Raw genomic sequence first — 20790 nt, 5'->3', positions numbered from 1 at the left:
TGCACCGAGGATTTGGAAAAGCGATAAACCGAACGGTGGCTCTTGCTCTGTCTGATTCTATTTCCGAGTGATCAACCCGGCGAGAAGAAGGGTTCATGGAAGTACCGCCATTCAACTCATCTCGAGCAACAGGGCCAGGACAGACTGTGAGCCCCATCTGGGATGGGGACGTTGTCCATTCTATCTCGCATCTACCGCAGTGCTTGAAACATAGTAAGCACTTAACAAATACCACGATTATTATTATTTCCTTGTTATTTTAGATTGGGAACCCTGAGGGTCACGGACTGTGTCTATTTCCCACCTGGGTGTTCTTTCCCAGGATTCAGTGCACTGCTCTGCACACAGTAAGCTCTTATTAAACACTATTATTACTACAGAATAGCTGCTATTTATACTTGCAAGTTCGAGAGAATGGCCAACCGGATTTTGGTTCCACTTTTACCATCTGGTGGAGAAGCAGCGTAGAGTGGATAGAGCGCGGGCCTGGGAATCAAAAGGACATGGGTTCTAATCCTGGCTCTGCCACTTGTCTGCTGCATGACCTTGAGCAAGTCACTGTGCCTCAGTTACCTCACCTGTAAATTAGGGATTAAGACTGTGACCCCCAAGTGGGACAGGGACTGCTGCCAACATGATTACCTTGTATCTACCCCAGAGCTTGGAACAGTGCTTGGCACATAGTAAGCACTTAACAAATGCCATCCTTATTGTCTGATAGCCCCTCCATCCCCAGGCCTCCACCCAGACTCACCTCCCGGCCTCCGGCCCCGAAAGAATGACCCCGAGAAACACCAACTGTACAAACCATCCATTTTATTTCCTGTATTTGATTTTATACAAACTGGCCAGGTACAAATGTGGATCAGGGAGAGTGGGGACATTTCAGTAGCTACATCTAAAACGAATGCTGCTGAAAGGAGGAAGAAAACAGGTCAGCTAGTTGATACTCTCAGGGTAACCCCGCCGCGGGGAGAGACTATACCGGGGAAATGCTACGGCCTTTTGGACCGGAGGGATTTTCTCTCTTTATCTAATGTCAAATCATCTTCTAAGGTCACTTTATACAAAATAGAGACATGGACGTTATGTGGTTTCCTCGAACGTTTTTTCTTTTTTGTCTAACACTAGCAAAATCGCATTTACCCCCAGATGGGCATAAATATTTTTTAAAACGCTGCTGTCTTAGTTACAAGAGCTGCCAGGCGGAAGGTGTCACGTTAGAAAGGAGAACCAGATTCTTTCCAGAGTCCCGTCCCAAGGCAGGCAACTCTGCCTCAGCCTTAGAGAGCGTGGGTACAATCTCTAACCTTGAAAACCTTTAAAGTGACGCTAACGGGAAATGGTTGTAGCCTCTCGGTTATCTATCGGGGGGAGTGGAACAGTCTCTGAGGGTCCCGTGTGTGGCCGGTTGCATGAGTGTTTGTGTGTTGAGTGTGTGTGCGCAGATGAGGGGAGGAGGAGGGTGGGGCGACACACTCTTCCCGGGATGAGTTTGGGCTGTGCTCTTCTTGGCGCCCTCAGTTCCAGCTCTGTCCCCACCAGCCAACCTGCTTATAAATACTAAGTGTGCCAGGATGGTGGGGCAGAGAACGCCCCAACGTCCAGTCGTTGCCCTCATCGGCCAAGCCCAAGTGGCTGCGCCTTCTCTTTATCTCTGAGGCCACGACAAGAGGTTCCACTCCTGCTGAGGTGACTTTGACCCCACGTGGAAGCGGGAGCAGGGAAGTAGAGCGTTGTTGGCGGCCCAGGCCCAGGGGCCTGTGCAGAGAGGCCTCCATGTTGGGATGGAGGGGGCTGGGGGAGTAAAAATGGTCATGAGAGACGGTTTGGAAATCCCAGGGAGTCCCCAGTTTGGGGGGCGGAAGGGGGGCCCTGCCGACGGCACACTTTCTTCCACAGTCCTCATTCCTGTAGGGTGGAGGGCGAGGGGCGGCCACGATGGCCACCTGACCCGCCTCCCTTGAGACAACCCAAACTCCTTCCACTGAGGTTTTGTTCTTGAAAATAAAGTTGCTTTTAATAAAAGCGTAATAGACCTATTTTAAGATATGTCTCCTTTGGGGCGGGGGAGGGAGGAGAATAAACTGGCAGGGGAACGGTTTGACTTCGTCACGGGATCCAAAAAGCCTTGGAGAGAGGAAGATAAAATGAGCCCAAGAAGGATCTCTGGGAAAGAATAAGATGGCAAAACAAATATATATATATTATATATATATATATCTATATAATATGTATCATTTTCATAAAACATATATTAAGGCATGTGGAGCAACATAAAGAACCAGCTTTATGAAATAACGGAGGCCAAGTGAGAACCGGGTAGAGGGGCAGATGGTTATTTTCTGGTGGTATGGGGGTTTTTGAAGGGAGTAGCGGGGGACAAAGGAGAACCCTGGGAATTGGTTAACAGAAACCCAAGGGGCAGCGCAGGTCTCCACAGGTTCTACTCGGGGAGGGTGGAAAGGGGCTGCCGCAAGGGTGGGGCCCCCAAAAAACCCTTCAGAAGAGCGCTCCAAAGTCAACAGATACCATCTTCGCCACTCCCAGGGCCCAGGCAGCAGGTCCAGGAGGACACTCTTGTTCTTTCGCCCCTGGGTGACGTCCCAAGCTATAACCTTCTATCTCATGGGAGCAAGCATTCCAGAATTGGTTTTCTCCTTGCAGATCCTTCTCCCAAACCCCTACTCGCCGAGGGATCAGAGGGACAAGAAAGCCCCAGGCACTGAAGCCTGGGACCCAAGAAGAGATCGAGTGGCTTTATTCTCATCTTTAGCTCTCCTGGGAATTAGACTATCCGCTCACGTGTGGACCGCACTTTGAACATCAATGCCTTAATTACTGCTGGTATTCAGAATGGTGGAAGATACAGTAGTGACTGCAGTGGTTATTAAGAGCACAGAGCTGGGGGCAACTTCTAGCATAGTAACCCTCAGGCTGCTAAATAGGATAAGCTACAACCTACTCCCCAGACATGGAGCCAAGAAGCAACTGAATGCTATGCTTCGCTTCCTCTTCCCTTCTCCGGCTGATGGAAGGAGGCGGAGAATTGAGTCTACCTGTGTGCCTGGCTCTCCCCCTCTAGGGTCTCCATGTTGGTGCGAGGCTGAGGGTGGAGAGCCGGGGTGGCAGAGGGGTGGGGGGAGACGAGGTGAGAGAGTTCCCAGGTGAGATCCCTTGACTCTGGTGCCTGAGACACATAAAATTCCTCCCTCACCACATTCCGCTAGGGTAGGGTGGAACCTGGCTAAGACATCTTACCAACTAGTTGGGTAGCGATGGGCTGAAACCACTGGACAGAGTGTGGGCATTGGGGCAGCCCCACTCCTTAACCCCTTACGCCCTGACAGGTCCTCACTGGGAGCCTCACGGCTGCTGAGAATGTCAGTGCCACATTAACCCCTAAACAGCAGGGAGAGGGGAACTCTCTATTCAGCTTCCCCTCAGCCCCATGGAAAAGTCCATCTTTCTTTGGACAGTTTCTGGAGAGAGGAGGAGGAGGAGGAGGGTCTCTCTGGCACTGGGAGAGGGGCAGTCTCCAAGGGTGGCCCTTGGCTGAGGCTTGGGAGGCCTCAAGAGCTCCATTCCTGTCCCCCCTGCCTCCCTCAACCCACAGCCCCAAAGGGCTATTTAGATAATGGACATTTGAGTTGTGAAAAACCAACTAGTGCCTCTCCCTGTGCCAAAATGTCTGCTTTGAAAAACCACTCCAGCTCCTTTCTGGTCCTTTCACGTCCTCCTGTAGACTTTCGGCAGCTCCCTCTGGGCCTGGAGACACCCACAGACCTCTTCCAATTCTAGACCCCTGTCCTTGCCTCCCCTTCTCCCCTCTCAACCTGTTCTCAGACAGTGCTCAGACTTATCTGTCCATGCTCACTGGTATTCCCAGCCCTCCATGCCACACAGCTGGGCCCTGGCAGTTTGCAGGGTGGCTTACCTCTTCCCCTCCTGCCCCCCTGCCCCCTCAGATCCCCTCTACCTGCCCGAATCTGGCTCTATCTAGTCTCTCACGGGTCCAGTGATCTCCCCTTTCCAGGTTATCACGGGTGAAGATGCGTTCAAGCCGTAGGAGAGCACGGCGGTGGAAAGAAGTAATCATATGGATCTCCCTTGGCTTCAAGCTAGGACTCTAGTAGAGCTCCTAAGGCCAGGATGGGGCCTCTCTTCGTTTGTCCAGGTCCACATCCTCCTGGCCAGAGTGGCTTCAGTTCGGGCTCCTGTTGCCCCCCACATCGCAGGAGTGGGGGACGGTGGGGACCACGACTTTGCTGGCAATTCCTGATGAGCGTGGAAGCAAATGAGGCCCCTCTTGGGGGATGTTGGGGTGCCGGTGTCCTGGTGGGGTTGGGAGGCACCACAGGGGTCCGGGTTGGAGCCGAAGGTGATTAGATCTCCGTGTTCCTCCCAAAGGAGCCGATATCCAGCTTCTCTGGGCCCCTGACCTCGGTCGCCATTCCCGGCGGGGGTGAGGGGGCGGATGTGGGGGAGGGAAGCCAGGGCGCTGAGGGCGACGGGAAGGTGGAGAGGATTCAGAACGTGGACCCACGGAGCTGCCCGGCGTTGGCCTCGGCCAGGGCTTGTACTGGAAGGACAGAGAAATTCAGGGAGAGAGGACCAGATGGAGGGAGAGAGGGAGGGAAGAAGAGAGGGGTGCGGGAGAGAAGACCAAAGACTCTTGGGCGCTGCACTCTGGGGATCCGGGTCACATCCCCCAGAGGTTAGCAACTGCTTCTCCAAGAAGGGACTGACTCTTTGCAATGCCCTAGGGGAGATGGGGAGAAAAAGACCACTGGCTGCCCAGGGACCTCGGCCACCTCTGCCGGCTGGATTATCCAACCAGGGATTTACTGGCTCACCTGAACGGGAGCCCATCCCATCCTCCTCGCTTCCCTTCCTGGGAGCCCCAAAGATGGTGTTCACATCTGTCGCCCAGACTAAGTGGCCAGTGGCCTGTACTCCGGGTCAGAGTACAGGGCAGCCATCCTCAGCGGGGGAGGCCTGGCCTTCAGGGGTTGTGGATTGGGTGGGAAGTGCCGGGAAGTTCAAAGCCTTTCCATTTATTCCACACAGCTGTTTGAGATCCCCCCACACCATGGGCCCTACCTCCAGCATTAGGCCTGGGGGATCCAGGCTTCCCTGGCATCTCCAGCTCGGCTGCAAACTCCGCCTGGATCTTGGGGTCCAGGAAGGGGAGCCCATCCCAGCTTCATCCTCCAGCACCATCATGGAGGTGAATGAAGCAGATGGAGGAGGTGGAGTGAAGGGGGGAGCGGGGAGACAAGCAGCGTCCAGAAGTGGAGAGGGTAAGGGGAGGGAGGAGAGGGAGGGCAGGGCGGCGCTGGCTGGGAGGGGGGCAGGGTCGATGAAATACAGTAGAAAATGTGCTTACGTCCAAGCTCAGACCCGCATAAAATGGCTGCCGTCGGCACCCCGGGAAGGATCGGACGAGAGGGGGTTGGCGGGTGGAGTCGGGGATGCGGGGGAGGTGGGCGGGCTGGGGGTAGCGCACTGAGCTGGAAACAAAAATGAAGAGGGCATGAATGTAGGTAGCGTGAGGGCACCCGCGGGTGGGGACTTGGGGCAGGAAGGAAGAGCAAACAGGTAATCAAGCAGGGAGGGGACAGCTCAAAGCAGGGGGGCTGCTAAGCAGGCAGCAAAGCCCTCCTCCTCCTGGCCCCCGGTCCACCCACGCAACCAGTATGTTGGAAGCCCTGACTGAAGCCACTGGGATGGTCTGGAACTCGTCCCCCAGGGTAAGAGGCAGACAATGGTACAACGTGGGCTAGGGGAAAAAGCCTAGATTTAGGGGGATGAGGACTTGGGTTCTCTTCCCAGCTCTGCTGTGTGACTTTGCTTGGGCAAATCGCTTCACTCCTCTGTGCTTCAGTTTCCTCTTCTGTAAAATACCTGTTCTCCTTCCCCCTTAAACTGTGAGCCTTATGTGGGACAGGGACTGTGTCCAACCTAATTATGCAGTACCTACCCTCATGCTTAGTATGGTGTTTGATGCATAGTAAGCGCTTAAATACCATGACTTCTTATTATGATTATTATTACTATGAGCAAGGAATTCAGGGCATAAATACCATGACTAATTATTATGAGCAAGGAATTCAGGGTATAAATACCATGACTAATTATTATGATTGCTATTATTACGAGCAAGGAATTTAGGACATTTTCCCGCTCCTCATCTTCACCGTTCCCCAGGAAGCAGGAGCCCAGAATGGCTCCGACTCCCACCTCACGGAGACCAATGGACGGAGCCAAGGCCACAGGCCTTCTGCCCTTCCAGAACTCCGGCCTGCAGTAAACAAGAAGAAGGTTGGCATAGGGGGCTCAGATGCCACTTCCAGGAGGAGCAAGTTGGTGAATGAATGTGGCCAGCAAGCAGCAAGAGGCTTACAGACAGGGTACTGAAGCATGCCAAAACACACATGTATATACACACACAGACTCACATACCACAAACACTAGGGACATCAACCCAGGGACAGCCGCAATGCAAATAAACAAACTGCATACAAAACACACACATGTATGAAGACACACTCAAAACCATATATCATTTAAGAAAGCATCCCGTGAAAGTTTCCTCAGGGCATTTTCTTACATATGATATATGCTCCTAACAATACTCCTACTCTTTCTCTTTCACTTTCTTTTTCTCTTTTTCTTTCTCTCTCTCTCTCTCTCTCTCTCTCTCTCTCTCTCTCTCTCTCCATGCCTGACTTCCTGCGATTCGCAAGGACTAGATCTGCAGAACCACGGCAAACCTGCAACTGGGTGGGCAGCTCTGAATCATTTCTCAAATACCTGGGGTTTTTGGCAAAAACCAAATGGTTGTTAGCTCCCTGCACTTGGTGCCTGGAACCCTAGCCTGTGTGGGATCTGTTTTCTTGGAACTCTTGGCTGGGTGAATGGGTCAGAGAGAACTGAGGGCTGGGATGTAGGGGTCTGTTTGAGGGGTAAAGGATTTTTTTCTCCTTTGAAACAGGAAGTTGTTTCTTGCCTGGAGCGTGAGGAATTTGACCTTTGGAAGTTCAAGTTCAGTTTGAAACGGAGAAGTTGGCAAGTCCAAGAAAAGCCACGGTGGAGTCAAACCAGTTCGCCAGTCTCCTTCACAGAGGTGACCAGTTGAGCTCTTCTCCAGTATGGGATCCCTGAAGCCAATTTATCCTTCCCCCGCCCATCCATCAAACTGCCCCCTATCCAGCCCAGACCATCTGGGTCCTCTGCTCTTCTGCTGGATCTCCGGAGGGCGAGTACTACACCCTATCTTAGTCACTAGAACCGCTCAGCCTGGGTCTTGGATCAGGCCAAAGGGAGCTCAGGCCAAGGAGTGAAAAGGTAGGTGGGCTGTGACCTCTGACCCCCACCTCTTTCCTGCCCAGCCTGCTAATAACTGCTGTAACATAATAATAACAATAATAATGGCACTTATTAAGCGCTTACTATGTGCAAGGCACTGTTCTAAGTGCTGGGGGAGGTTACAAGGTGATCAGGTTGTCGCACAGGGGGCTCACAGTCTTAATCCCCATTTTCCAGATGAGGTAACTGAGGCCCAGAGAAGTGAAGTGACTTGCCCAAAGTCACCCAGCTGACAATTGGCAGACCCGGGATTTGAACCCATGACCCCTGACTCCATTCATTCATTCATTCATTCATTCAATCGTATTTATTGAGTTCTTACTGTGTGCAGAGCACTGTACTAAGCGCTTGGGAAGTACAAGTTGGCAACATATAGAGACGGTCCCTACCCAATAGCAGGCTCAAAAGCCCTGGCTCTTTCCACTGAGCCACGCTGACCTCGATTCTATTGTTTACACATTATTTATCTCTACTTTGTCTTCATACACCCCTGTAAGGTCAGATAGGCAAGCATTATTATCCCTATCCCCATTTTACAGACAGAGAAATGGAGGCAAACATAGGCTAAGTGACTTGACCAAGGTCACAGACCAGGTTAGTGGCAGGGCCAGGACTGGACTCCAGGTCCTGCAATGTCCTGCAATAATGTTATTATTCCCCTTCTTTCCCCAGCCTCCACAAGGCCTATTTGGGCCCAACTGAAGAACAATTGCCGGGCTGGCTACCAGCCCCTCACTGGCCGGAATTGGCTCAGCCTCAGCTGGGCTGTGCCAACCCAGGAACCACAGTTCCTGCTTGTGCCAGGCTCTCCTGGGAACTAGAGCCCTGCTTTACCCAGTCCCTGGACCAAGGCAACCCAGCTGGTTCCAGTGGAACCCAGGACTGAGGCCCATCACACCACTACGGAGCTAATTGAGATCGGGAGTCTGAGCCTTCCAGTCCTTCAAATGGCTACCTTGGCTAGGCCCCAACTCCTGATCCTACCATCCTCTGCTGGCATCACCATATCTCACAGACCTAGACTGGGAGCCCATTGCTGGGTAGGGACCGTCTCTATATGTTGCCGACTTGTACTTTCCAAGCACTTAGTACAGTGCTCTGCACACAGTAAGTGCTCAATAAATACGATTGAATGGATGAACCTCACTCACTAGCCACTGTTTCCCTGCCTTAGGTCATCTGCTACATACACTCTTGGGCAAGTCGTTAACTTCTCTATGCCTCAGTTTCCTCATCTGTAAAATGGGGATTCTCCTAGCCCCACATGGGACAGCAACCGTATCCACCCTGATCACCTTGAATCTACCCTAGTGCTTAGTACAGTAGTTAGTACATATTAGTATATAGTAAGCCCTTAACAAATTCCTAAGATTAGATTGGATTAGGGGTGTGGTCTGAGCAATCCTATCTCATTGCCTTCCGTCCAATTGAAGGGGTTGGTTTTTCAAGCCTTGTCCCCCCACTGGTTCTTGCAGATGGGAGCTGATTCATTTGGAACATGTGCTAATCATATGATGCAATCTGCCGACCTATTGCAATTATACTGAGTCCCCAGGCTACTGAACTCAGTTGGTACCGAGTCCCCGAGGCACAAAGCCCTATCCTAGGTGCTTAGAGTGCTCCACTTAGAGCATAGACAAAGCCCCTGCACTCAGAGACCACACTGTCTAATGCAGGAAACAGGACACACAAACACACAAACCAAATTAATCCATCCCCCTGACCCACCCTCATCTTATCCTCAGACTGGTTTCAGCCTCCAAGTTACACTCCGCTAAACCTCATCCCTCCTGCCCTTTGCTGCAAAGCGGCCCCTTGTCTCCTCAAAGCAGTCTTCTTGCTCTGAGCAGCAGCTAACTTTCTTTGTCCTAGACTTCTTCCCTCCATATTATTCCCCCTACCACAAAACCTCATTCTCCTCTAGCTCCATTCCGCTCTGCCTTATGTAGCTGCATTGGCCTCCTGACATATAATAATAATAGGAATAATAACAATAACTGTGGTATTTGTTAAGCACTTACTATGTGCCAGACACTGTACTAATGGCTGGGGTAGATACAAGGAAATCAGTTTGGATACAGTCCCTGTCCCACAAGGAGCTCACAGTCTTAATTCCCATTTTACAGATGAGGTAACTGAGGCGCAGAGAAGTTAAGTGACTTGCCCAAGGTCACGCAGCAGACAAGTGGTGGAGCCGGGATTAGAACTCAGGTCCTTCTGATTTCCAGGCCCATTCTCTATCTACTTGGCCGCGCTGAATGTGTATAAGTGCTGGTGGATGAGGACTTTTTCCTTTGTAAATAGCTGCCAGTGTTCTGGACTGTAAGGCCTTGAGAACAGGGGCTGTGGAAGGGCAGAAGGAAGACTAGCTTTGGGCAAAGCCATGCTCCTGCTATTTGTATGTGGTTTTGCAACTAGTGCTCCCTTGGGGGTACATTTATTTATTCATTCATTCATTCAATTGTATTTATTGAGCGCTTACTGTGTGCACAGCACTGAACTGAGCACTTGGGAGAGTACAGTGAGGCTCCTCTTTCTATACACCCTCAGAGATAACCTACCTGCTAGCTGGGGAGAGGATGGTGTGTGGGGGATATTGCTAACTGCAGGGAGGATTTTGGCATAGCTCACTGGCAGTGCTCTCAGGCATAGGGCAGAGAAGCTGAACGGCCTAGGGGCCAGAACATAGGCCCAGGAGCCAGAAAGATCTGGATTCTAATCCCAGTTCTGACTCCTGCCTGCTGTGACCTTGGGCAAGTCAATTCACTTCTCTGTACCTCAGTTACCTCATCTGTAAAATGGGGATTAAGACTGAGCCCCTCGTAGGACATGGACTGTGTAGAACTTGACTACCTTGTATCTAGCCCAGCACTTAGAACAGCGCCTGGCACATAGTAAACCCTTTATGAACACCGTAAAGAAAAAGGTCTTGAAATGCTCTTTGGGTCTCGTTTTGGATTTAGTTCCTGGTGGTCACTCTCCTTCTGCAATGTAGGTTGGCGGGGTGGTGGTGGGAAGTAGATGGGCTGAAGTCCCGAACTATAAATGGGTCCAGCAAACCAATCTCACTCCACGTTCTCTGTTTTGGATCCATTTTGCTGCTGTGGATTTGAAAAGGCTTCCATGAAGCCCCAACTATTCATTTCAAAGACCAACGTGGAAGCTGAGAATGGCGTCTGGAAACAATAATGTCCAAAATACCAATCACAGAGGGGGTCAGGGGAGGGGAAAGGAAGACCACAGTCCTGCTTGTTATCATGAGGCCTCCTAGCCCAAATCACGCCCATCTCTTCGCCTGGGTGTAATCTTCTGCCGCCCTTATCCTTACAGGATCACATTCCTCCACGGGCCAGCTTACAAAGAACAAAGAAGTGAAAAAGCAGCTTGCCCCACCTCAGTTCTGGAGGAAGTGGGGGGTCACCTGGCAGCCGACAGAAGTGAGCTCAGCGAGGGTGTGAAGAATGAGGCAACTTCCTCTTACTGTGATCTGGCGAGTTTGCACTAGGTGGGATGGTCCCAGTGGCGGGACTCCAGCCACCACCTGTGCCAGCCGGATCGCCACGGGTGGCGAGGGGGAAGTGTGGGTGCCAGTGGCCACGGAGGTAACTAGGTGACGAGGGCAGTCTGGGAGTCTTGCTTTTTCCCCTGTCTTCTCTCCTCTCTTCGTCCCCACGTCTCTTAGTTTTCTCTCTGTCCCTGTCATCCTCTGACTTTAACCCAGTTCTGTCCCTTGTCCCACCTGCATCCTATCTCACTTGGAGCTGCCCAATATACGAACCTCCTTCTTGAGGATCATTGTGATGCCTTCTGACAACATTGATTTTTCAATATCTTGACCTGCAACATCCCTATGGAGCCTGGTCCCACCTCCACAAAATCTCAGGAAGGCTGTGGCACCTCGCTGATAATAATAATAATAATAATGATGGCATTTATTAAGCGCTTACTATGTGCAAAGCACTGTTCTAAACACTGGGGAGGTTACAAGGTGATCAGGTTGTCCCACGGGGGGCTCACAGTCTTAATCCCCATTTTACAGCTGAGGGAACTGAGGCCCAGAGATGTGAAGTGACTTGCCCAAAGTCACACAGCTGACAATTGGCGGAGCCAGGATTTGAACCCATGACCTCTGACTCCAAAGCCCGTGCTGTTTCCTCTGAGCCACGCTGCTGATGTAGTGGTCCCTGAACTGCAGTTGTACCTGTGCCACGAGGGGCCTGAAATTCTTCTCCTCCTGTTACGGTGCCCTACAGATCTTAGTTTTTGCCTTTATGCTTTTTTAGTGGGTTTTTTTTTTTTATTTCATCTCTCCTTATGTATCTGTCGCCAGTTCTTTCCCTTCCTTTTGCTTTTTAGGCTGTGAGTGCCCTGAGGGGCAGGGATCGTGTCTAATTCCCACCTGAGCATTTTCTCCCAGCACTTACTACTGTGCTCTACACAGTCATCATCATCATCAATCGTATTTATTGAGCGCTTATTGTGTGCAGAGTACTGTACTAAGCACTTGGGAAGTACAAGTTGGCAACACATAGAGACAGTCCCTACCCAACAGTGGTAGAGTCAGAGTTTAGAGTCAGAGTTTAATAAATACTCTTCCTAACTACTACACTGGTCCAAAATGGCTCCCTTGCCCCTGGGACTCTGATGCAAACTTAGGGCTCAGCAAGTACTTTCTGGCTTGTGTGGTTTAGTGGATAGAGCATGGGCCCTGGAGTCAGAAGGACCTGGGTTCTAATCCTAGCTCTGCCACATGTCTGCTGTGTGACATCGGGCAAGTCATTTAGCTTCTCTGGGCCTCAATTACCTCATCTGTAAAATGTGAGCCCTATATAGGACAGAGCCTGTGTCCAACCTGATTGACTTGTATCTACAACAGTGCTTGGCCTACTCTCCAGGGGCAAGAAAGGGAAGGGAATTTGCCTTTCTTCTCCCGGTGGCTGTTTGGGGGAGGTCTCTGTGATGCTCCACCCTCTTCCTGCCCACCCAAGCCAGGACCACCAGGGACCCTCTTACCGGACAGCATGCGGCCCCGCCGGGAGGCCTCCGTGGCCAGCGTGCAGGAGATCTCGATCCTCTTCTCCTGTTCTTGCAGCTGGCTCTCCGAGTCCTGGGGTACGTCCACCGACTCCCCCTCGCTGGCCGGGACCACATTCTGCATGCTGGGGAGAGCAGGAGGAGGTCCGGGGGGGAGGCAGACAGACAGATATCGCCAAAGACAGAGTCGGACAAACCGAGGCAGAGAACGGCAGTGCAGACAAAGAGATGGAGGCAGAGACAGAAGGAGCCACGTTAACAGAGACAGACAGAAAGGGAATTGAAGATGGAAAGGCAAACAGAGGCCATGACAAAAAATCCGTCACACACAAAAAACAGGAAGGCAAAGAGAGATTGAGTAAGTGCACGAGTGGGTGAGTGAGAGTGAGAGCGAGAGAGGACCAGAGAGAAAAAACAAGAGTCAGGAAGGGTGAGAGAGATAAACCAATGTGGGTTCAGAGTGGGGGTCCCAGGGACTCCCCCAGCTGCAGAGTTCTCAACAGTTACTGAATGGTAACAACACCTGGAACCAGGGCTTTGGGAGGATTCAGGAGGGGGGAATGGGATGGGTAGTTAGCAGAACCTAGCTCTCTTCCTCCCTTCAAAGCCCTACTGAGAGCTCACCTCCTCCAAGAGGCCTTCCCAGACTGAGCCCCCCTTTTCCTCTCTTCCTCCCCATGCCCCCCCGCCCTACCTCCTTCCCCTCCCTACAGCACCTGTATATGTTTGTACAGATTTTACTTGTACATATTTACTATTCTACTTATTTTGTCCGGTCGTTCTTTCTCAGTCTCTTTTGCAGGCTCCTCCTCCCCCTCCCATCCTCTTACTGTGGGAGTTCCCCAAGGTTCAGTGCTTGGTCCCCTTCTGTTCTCAATCTACACTCACTCCCTTGGTGACCTCATTCGCTCCCACGGCTTCAACTATCACCTCTACGCTGATGACACCCAGATCTACATCTCTGCCCCTGCTCTCTCCCCCTCCCTCCAGGCTCGCATCTCCTCCTGCCTTCAGGACATCTCCATCTGGATGTCCGCCCCGCCACCTAAAGCTCAACATGTCGAAGACTGAGCTCCTTGTCTTCCCTCCCAAACCTTGTCCTCTCCCTGACTTTCCCATCTCTGTTGACGGCACTACCATCCTTCCCGTCTCACATGCCCGCAACCTTGGTGTCATCCTCGACTCCGCTCTCTCATTCACCCCTCACATCCAAGCCGTCACCAAAACCTGCCGGTCTCAGCTCCGCAACATTGCCAAGATCCGCCCTTTCCTCTCCATCCAAACCGCTACCCTGCTAATTCAAGCTCTCATCCTATCCCGTCTGGACTACTGCACTAGCCTTCTCTCTGATCTCCCATCCTCGTGTCTCTCTCCACTTCAATCCATACTTCATGCTGCTGCCCGGATTATCTTTGTCCAGAAACGCTCTGGACATATCACTCCCCTCCTCAAAAAACCTCCAATGGCTACCGATCAATCTGCGCATCAGGCAGAAACTCCTCACCCTGGGCTTCAAGGCTCTCCATCACCTCGCCCCCTCCTACCTCACCTCCCTTCTCTCCTTCTACTGCCCAGCCCGCACCCTCCGCTCCTCCACCACTAATCTCCTCGCTGTACCTCGCTCTCGCCTGTCCCACCATCGACCCCCGGCCCACGTCATCCCCCGGGCCTGGAATGCCCTCCCTCTGCCCATCCGCCAAGCTAGCTCTCTTCCTCCCTTCAAGGCCCTGCTGAGAGCTCACCTCCTCCAGGAGGCTTTCCCAGACTGAGCCCCTCCTTCCTCTCCCTCTCCCCCCTCCATCCCCCCGCCTTACCGCCTTCCCCTCCCCACAGCACCTGTATATATGTATATATGGTTGTACATATTTATTACTCTGTTTATTTATTTATTTATTTATTTTACTTGTACATTTCTATCCTACTTATTTTATTTTGTTGGTATGTTTGGTTCTGTTCTCTGTCTCCCCCTTTTAGACTGTGAGCCCACTATCGGGTAGGGACTGTCTCTATGTGATGCCAATTTGTACTTCCCAAGCGCTTAGTACAGTGCTCTGCACATAGTAAACGCTCAATAAATACGATTGATTGATTGATTGATTGATTTGTTAATGATGTGCATTTAGCTTTAATTCTATTTGTTCTGACGACCTGACACCTGTCCACATGTTTTGTTCTGTCGTCTGTCTCCCCCTTCTAGACTGTGAGCTTGTTGTTGGGTAAGGACCGTCTCTATATGTTGCCGACTTGTACTTCCCAAGCGCTTAGTACAGTGCTCTGCACACAGTAAGCGCTCAATAAATACGATTGAACGAATGAATGAATGAACCTCAGGGCCAGAGGCTCAGCCATAAGGAGACCCCACAGTGGATGGAGGGTGGGAGGGAAGAGGGAAGAGGCCAGTCACCTGGACTTGGCAATCAGGGTCTTGATCCTTTCCACCTTCTTCTGCTTCTCTTTCTCCTCCTCTGGGCTCAGTGGGGTGTCCGGTTCCAGTTCAATGTAGCGCTCGGGAATGAGGACTTTATCTGGGGTGGAGAGCTGTGGGGAGTGGGGAAGGAAGCAGAGACATAAGGGGATCCCCCCCCACCGACCCCCGTTCCAGCCTTTCCCCGCCCCTGCTCTTCTCCCACCCGCTCGGCCCACTGTCCTCAGCCGCCCCTCACCTCCTTGCTGATGTCGACGTCATAATGCTGCGGTTCCAGCTCCATCTTGCGCAGGCGAGCGATCTCTTCGCGGGGGGTCTCGTAGGCCCTCCCGCCAGGCTCCTCGGAGCGCAGGGCCGCCTCCAGGATGGAGATGTCTACCTCGTGTATGCTACGGTGCCGGCGAACCTGGGGCCCGGCACAGCCCCGCTGCTCAAGGCCAGGCCGGGCAATCACCGACCCAAGCCCAAGCAGGGATCCTCAGCCCTCCCCAGCACCGGGAATGCACAGAGCACTTTGGGTTTTCCCCAAAGCGCTTCAAATCAATGCCCTCCTCACTCATCCCTGGTAGGCAGGGGGAGGCTGGTATTCCGATATCGTTTTACAGCTGAGGAAACTGAAGTCCAGAGAGGTCCCTTCTTAGGGAAATGGCAGAAGCAGGATCAGAACCAGGTATCCTGATTCCCAATCCTTACGCTTTCCACCAGGCCATCCTGCTATCTCCCCAGCCCCTGAAAGACCTCTCCTCCCTTCCCAGTCACCTCAGTAAGCTTTCGCCTTTCTCCAGTGTTATAAGCTCTTCTGGTATACTGGTAGCTCCCAGGGGGCAGGGATCCCCTCCACCAACTCTATTGTACTCCATCAACCACTTAATACAGTGCTTGTCAGCACTTAGAACAGTGCTGTGCACGTAGTAAGCCCTTAACAAATACCATTATTATTATTATTATTATAGTAGCACTAAATAAATACAATTGATTGATCAATCCTGGCCCGGGCTCTTCCTGCTGCTTGACACCCACTGGACACCCACTGGACACCCAGGCCACTGGCCACACTCACAGGGAGCATCCTTGCCCATCTAGTTTCGCCCAGGGATGGAGGCTAATGGCGAATGGAGATGGGGTTGGGGTGGGGAAGAATGACCATTCTGTAGGTGGGCCAGATAGCGGGGTTGGGGGGAGAATTACCACTTTGTAGGTGGGTCAGACAGGAAGGTTGAGGGACAGGGCTGGGGCAAAATTACCACTTTGTCGGTGGGCTGGACAGAGGGTCAGGCAAGAATTAACACTTTGTAGGTGGGTCGGACATGGCGGGGGGTCGCTGGGGGGAAATCACCACTTTTTAGCAGGGTTTGGGCAGCAGGGTTGGGGGAGAATTACCACTTTGTAGGCGGGCTGGACAGCAGGGTTGGGGGAGAATTACCACTTTGTAGGCGGGCTGGACAGCAAGGTTGCTGGGGTGGGGGGAAACTACCACTTTGTAGGTAGGCTGGGCAGCAAGGTCAGGGAAGAATTACCACTTTGTAGGTGGGTTGGACAGTGAGGTTGCTGGGGAGGGTGGCGGGGGGAAATTACCACTTTGTAAGTAGGCCGGGCGGCAGGGTCAGGCGGAGGTCCGGTGGGAAGTTGCAGGCTGCGTCGCTTGTCCTTCATGGAGCCGCTCTGGTGCCGCCTCATGCGAGCAATCTGCTCCTCCACACTCATCTTGACTTTGACCTCGCTGGGGAACACCGCGCTCTTGGGCCGCTCCTGGAAGGGAGTGAGGTCACATGCTGACCGCCCGCTGTCCGTCTCCCACGTCCGGGAACCGCCCCACCCCTTCCCAGGACGGTCGGGTCCGTCTGTTCTTTCCTCCGGCCCAGAGGTCGCTGGGCAGGCCCGATGCTTACCCGGGAGAAGAGCCCGTTGACCAAGCCGCTGGCGCTCCGCCTCACCACGGCCGACGGGAGTGCCGTTCCCTCATCCGTGGGGGACTTGGTCCGGGGGGGGCACGATGCCAACTGCAAGGGAACGGGGGCACCTCTCCTCTAAAAACTATTGTGGGAGTTGTTAGCGCTGCGGTCAACCCTCTAGTAGATACAAGATAATCAAGTTGGACAGATTCCCTGTCCCACATGGGGCTCCCAGGCTAAGGGGGAGGGAGAAGGGGCATTGAATCCCTATTTTACAGATGAAGTAACTGAGGCTCAGAAAAGTGAAGTGACTTATCCAAGGTCGCAAAACAGGCAAGTGGCAGATCTGGGACTTCGGCCTGCTGGTCCCGTGCTCTTTCCACGAGCCCACACTGCTACTTTTGGTTGAAGTGGAGGGCAGGAAGTCCAAGGGCAATTGTCCTGGGATCTCCCATCCTCTCTCCGTGCTTAGGTCTTGGGCTCCTTCGGTCGCAATCTCCCTCAGTGAACAATGGGGGAAACTGAGGCCCAGTCACCCAGGTCATGCAGCATGGGGAACAAGAAACAGGAGCCCTGACTTCCAATATCCCCCTAGGAGGGGTGGTTGAACGGTACCTTTGTTGACAGCTTCTGGGTCCTGCCGGGTTGGCGTGAGGCTGACGTCCCTGGGGGTGCCCAGCGGGGGCACCTGCTGGGAGTCCTTGCCCAACTCAGAGCTCAGTTTTGCCTGGGAAGAGAACGCAACTGCCCTCAGCAGAGGGGAGTGGGAACCAAAGATTTGCTGGGCAGCATGCTTTCAGTCTCCGGTTCCCGGTTTTCCAGAGCGGACGGGGTCAACCCCACTCCTCGTCTGACGTGGCAGCAGAAAACCCTCAGCTGCAGCAGCTAAGAAGCCCAGAGGGCCTGGGGCTCAGTCCCATTTGGTGCCGGGTCCAGAAGATTCTTTCTCAGCTCAGTGGAAAAAGCAGAGGGGAAAGAGGGAAGACCTGAGCTCCTAGGGGCATCGCCCTGAGCAGACACTCAAATCTGGTTCAGAGTGGGCAGTCTTGATGCAAGAAAGGGTTCCCCAAAGGTCCTAGGAGGGGCAGGCAGGGGCTAGCTAAGATGAGGACACCTTTGACCGTGGCCAGTGTGACTGAACTCCATCTGGTCCCCTCCTCCCCCTTCCCTCTGCCCTGATTCCACTGGCATTAAGTTCAGGAGTCCCAAGACCCTGGCCACCAAATTCCACCCATCAACCCAAGAAGCAGTCGTACTCTAACAAAAAGCAGCCTCCTATCTGCCCCGACCGAAAGTTTCTGGCCTTCCTTAACACTAACGGGATGGCAGGAGGGCTGGGCATAGGGGGGATAAAGGTGGCAAGAAGCTGAAATCAAGGCTGTCACCTGAGTTAACTCGGATAACTCATGTGTCCCAAGCCTAAATATATGCAGGGTCATTGCCAGGCACTGTTAGAGCCCAAGAGTGCGGAAGAGAGAAATGTCCAAAGCTCTGTCGTGGCTAGGCCCAGGCTAATGCCAAGGCCTTTACCAGCCCCTGGAATGAAGATGGGCAGGGGGAAGTTGGGGGGAAAGCTTCAATCCAGATGAGGGACTAGAGTGGCAGGACAGGGCGGGAGAAAATCCGGCCCCTGCATCCTACTGGTGAGCAATGGGTGGGTGGGTGGTCCTCGACTCTCCCAGGCTGGGGCCAGAGCACCACTTCCCATCCAGGCTCAACAGGGCCGGAATGGGATGTGTGTTCCTGAAGCAGTGATTGACCCTGCCCTCCTCACCGGCCCCGGCGTTGGCTAATCCAATCACTACAAGCAGCGAGAAGCAGTGTGGCTCAGTGGAAAGAGCACGGGATTTGGAGTCACAGATCATGGGTTCAAATCCCGGCTCCACTAATTGTCAGCTGCGTGATTTTGGGCAAGTCACTTCACTTCTTTGGGCCTCAGTGACCTCATCTGTAAAATGGGGAATAAGACTGTGAGCCCCCCGTGGGACAACCTGATCACCTCGTAACTTCCCTAGCGCTTAGAGCAGTGCTTTGCACAGTAAGCGCTTAATAAATGCCATCATCATCATTACAAGGAAGAAATCAGGCTGCGGGTGAGTACAAACTGGAATACAATCGGACACTTCTGCCCACTGCTGCTGCCTTTCTAGGACTCTTGATACTACCAGGTGGCAGGGGTTAATGGGTAAAGGACTTGAGGGCAACAGGGTGCGTGTGTGTGTGTGTTTGTGTAGAAACTGTTTCTTCTAGGTGGATCCAAAATGGACATCCATCCCCGCAGATCTTCTCTGATTCCTGCCCCTCGCTCATTCCCCATCCCGCATGCGGCCCCCCGCCCCCGCCACGGAGGAGGTCCCCTAGCCCCAGTGGACAGGGAAGCAGGTACCTGTCCCCTGATCACCTCGCTGCTGTGGTGCCAGGAAGGGGAGCCTGGGTAGGGCCACAGGCGGCTTTCACCAGGGAGCGGGGGGAACGTCGGAGGAGACTCCAGGGGGACGTACGATTTGGGGAGGGGAGGTCGAGGTGGACTGGGTTCCTGAGGCAGAGAGGAAGCCAGAGGGTTAGGAGCCAGAGCGGCAACTTGGCAGAGCGGGAAAGAAGAGAGCGTTAGCGGAAGGCAGAGAGACACACCACAGCTGGAAACCGGGAAAATCAAGGCAGCCCCTTGGGATCACCTGGAACCAATACCACCTTGCTCCGCAATCTTTCTCCCCCACCCACCTGCTTCCCCTCCCCACAGCACCTGTATATATGTTTGTACAGATTTATTACTGTATTTATTTTACTTGGACATATTTACTATTCTATTTATTTTGTTCATGATGTGCATCTAGCTTTATTTCTATTTATTCTGATGACTTGACACCTGTCCACATGTTTTGTTTTGTTGTCTGTCTCCCCCTTCAAGACTTTGAGCCCGTTGTTGGGTAGGGCCCGTCTCTGTATGTTGCCAACTTGTACTTCCCAAGTGCTTAGTACAGTGCTCTGCACACAGTAAGCGCTCAATAAATACAAACGAATGAATGAATTAATGAATGAACCCCCCCCCCACCCACCCACCTTTGTTCCCCTGCCCTGAGATTCCCTGATCTTTACGATGGGCAAGCATCCCTAAAGACTTGGCCTCTGTCCTGATGCCAGAAGCACAAACTGATGCCAGCCAGCACAGAACTGAAAAGGAGCATGGCCTAGTGGAAGTCAGAATGACTTGGGTTCTAATCCCGGCTCTGACACTTGCCTGCTGTGACCTTGGATGAGTCACTTCACTTCTCTGTGCCTCAGTTACCTCATCTATAAAATGGATATTAAGATTGTGGACCCCACGTGGGACCTGTACTGTGTCCAAACTAACAGCCTTGAATTGTCATATTTAATCATATTTATTGAGCGCTTACTGTGTGCAGAGCACTGTACTAAGCACTTGGGAAGTACAAGTTGGCAACATATAGAGACGGTCCCTACCCAACAGCGGGCTCACAGTCTAGAAGGGGGAGATAGACAACAAAACATATTAACAAAATAAAATAAATAGAATAAATATGTACAAGTAAAATAAATAGAGTAATAAATATGTACAAACATATATACATATATACCTTGTATCTACTGCAGTGCTTAGTACAGTGCCTGGCACATAGTAAGCACTTAACAAATACCATTAAAAAAATTAAAACTTAGCAGGAAGGGGCCTGAGGGTGGAAAGTGTGGCAAATAATGACAGAAGGGTATAAAATGGGGACTAAGTACCTGCTCTCCCTCCTACTTAGACTGAATCCAATCTGATTAACTTGTAGTAATAATAATGATAAAAATTATGATTGTGGTGTTTGTTATGCACTTACTATGAACCAGGCACTGTACTGAGCACTGGGGTGGATACGAGCAAACCAGGTTGGACACAGTCCCTGACCTGTGTGGAGTTCACAATCTAAATCCCCATTTTACAGATGAGGTAAATGAGGTCCAGAGAAGTGAAGTGACTTGCCCAAGGTCACACAGCAGACAAGTGGCACAGCCGGGATTAGAACCCAGGTCCTTCTGACTCTCAGGCCATACTCCATCCATTAT

At 52.3% G+C, this 20790-nt stretch overlaps 1 protein-coding gene across 5 annotated transcripts in view; it reads right to left on the bottom strand.

Moving 5' to 3' along the window:
* Positions 1-801: 801 nt before the first annotated feature.
* Positions 802-20790, bottom strand: part of PLEKHA6 (pleckstrin homology domain containing A6) — a 62266-nt gene continuing 42277 nt past the window's right edge. For 4 of the 5 annotated variants that reach the window (XR_005451861.1, XR_005451864.1, XR_005451862.1 and 1 more), the window contains 4 exons: positions 19109-19258; positions 17338-17449; positions 16720-16830; positions 16489-16579 (listed from right to left, as the gene is read on the bottom strand). Coding sequence is in view for 1 of the 5 variants with exons in the window: in XM_038749758.1 (XP_038605686.1) it covers positions 5398-5513; positions 12385-12530; positions 14810-14943; positions 15069-15236; positions 16406-16579; positions 16720-16857; positions 17348-17449 (978 nt within the window). In the remaining 4 variants the exon portion in view is untranslated. Of the gene's footprint in view, positions 4583-5389; positions 5514-12384; positions 12531-14809; positions 14944-15068; positions 15237-16405; positions 16580-16719; positions 16858-17337; positions 17450-19108; positions 19259-20790 lie in introns of those variants that run through there. The other variant, XM_038749758.1, reaches the window with a different exon arrangement.

Source organism: Tachyglossus aculeatus, chromosome 7, assembly GCF_015852505.1.
Source record: "Tachyglossus aculeatus isolate mTacAcu1 chromosome 7, mTacAcu1.pri, whole genome shotgun sequence".
Classification (NCBI taxonomy): Eukaryota; Metazoa; Chordata; class Mammalia; order Monotremata; family Tachyglossidae; genus Tachyglossus; species Tachyglossus aculeatus.
This window is presented reverse-complemented; position numbering and strand designations above follow the sequence as displayed.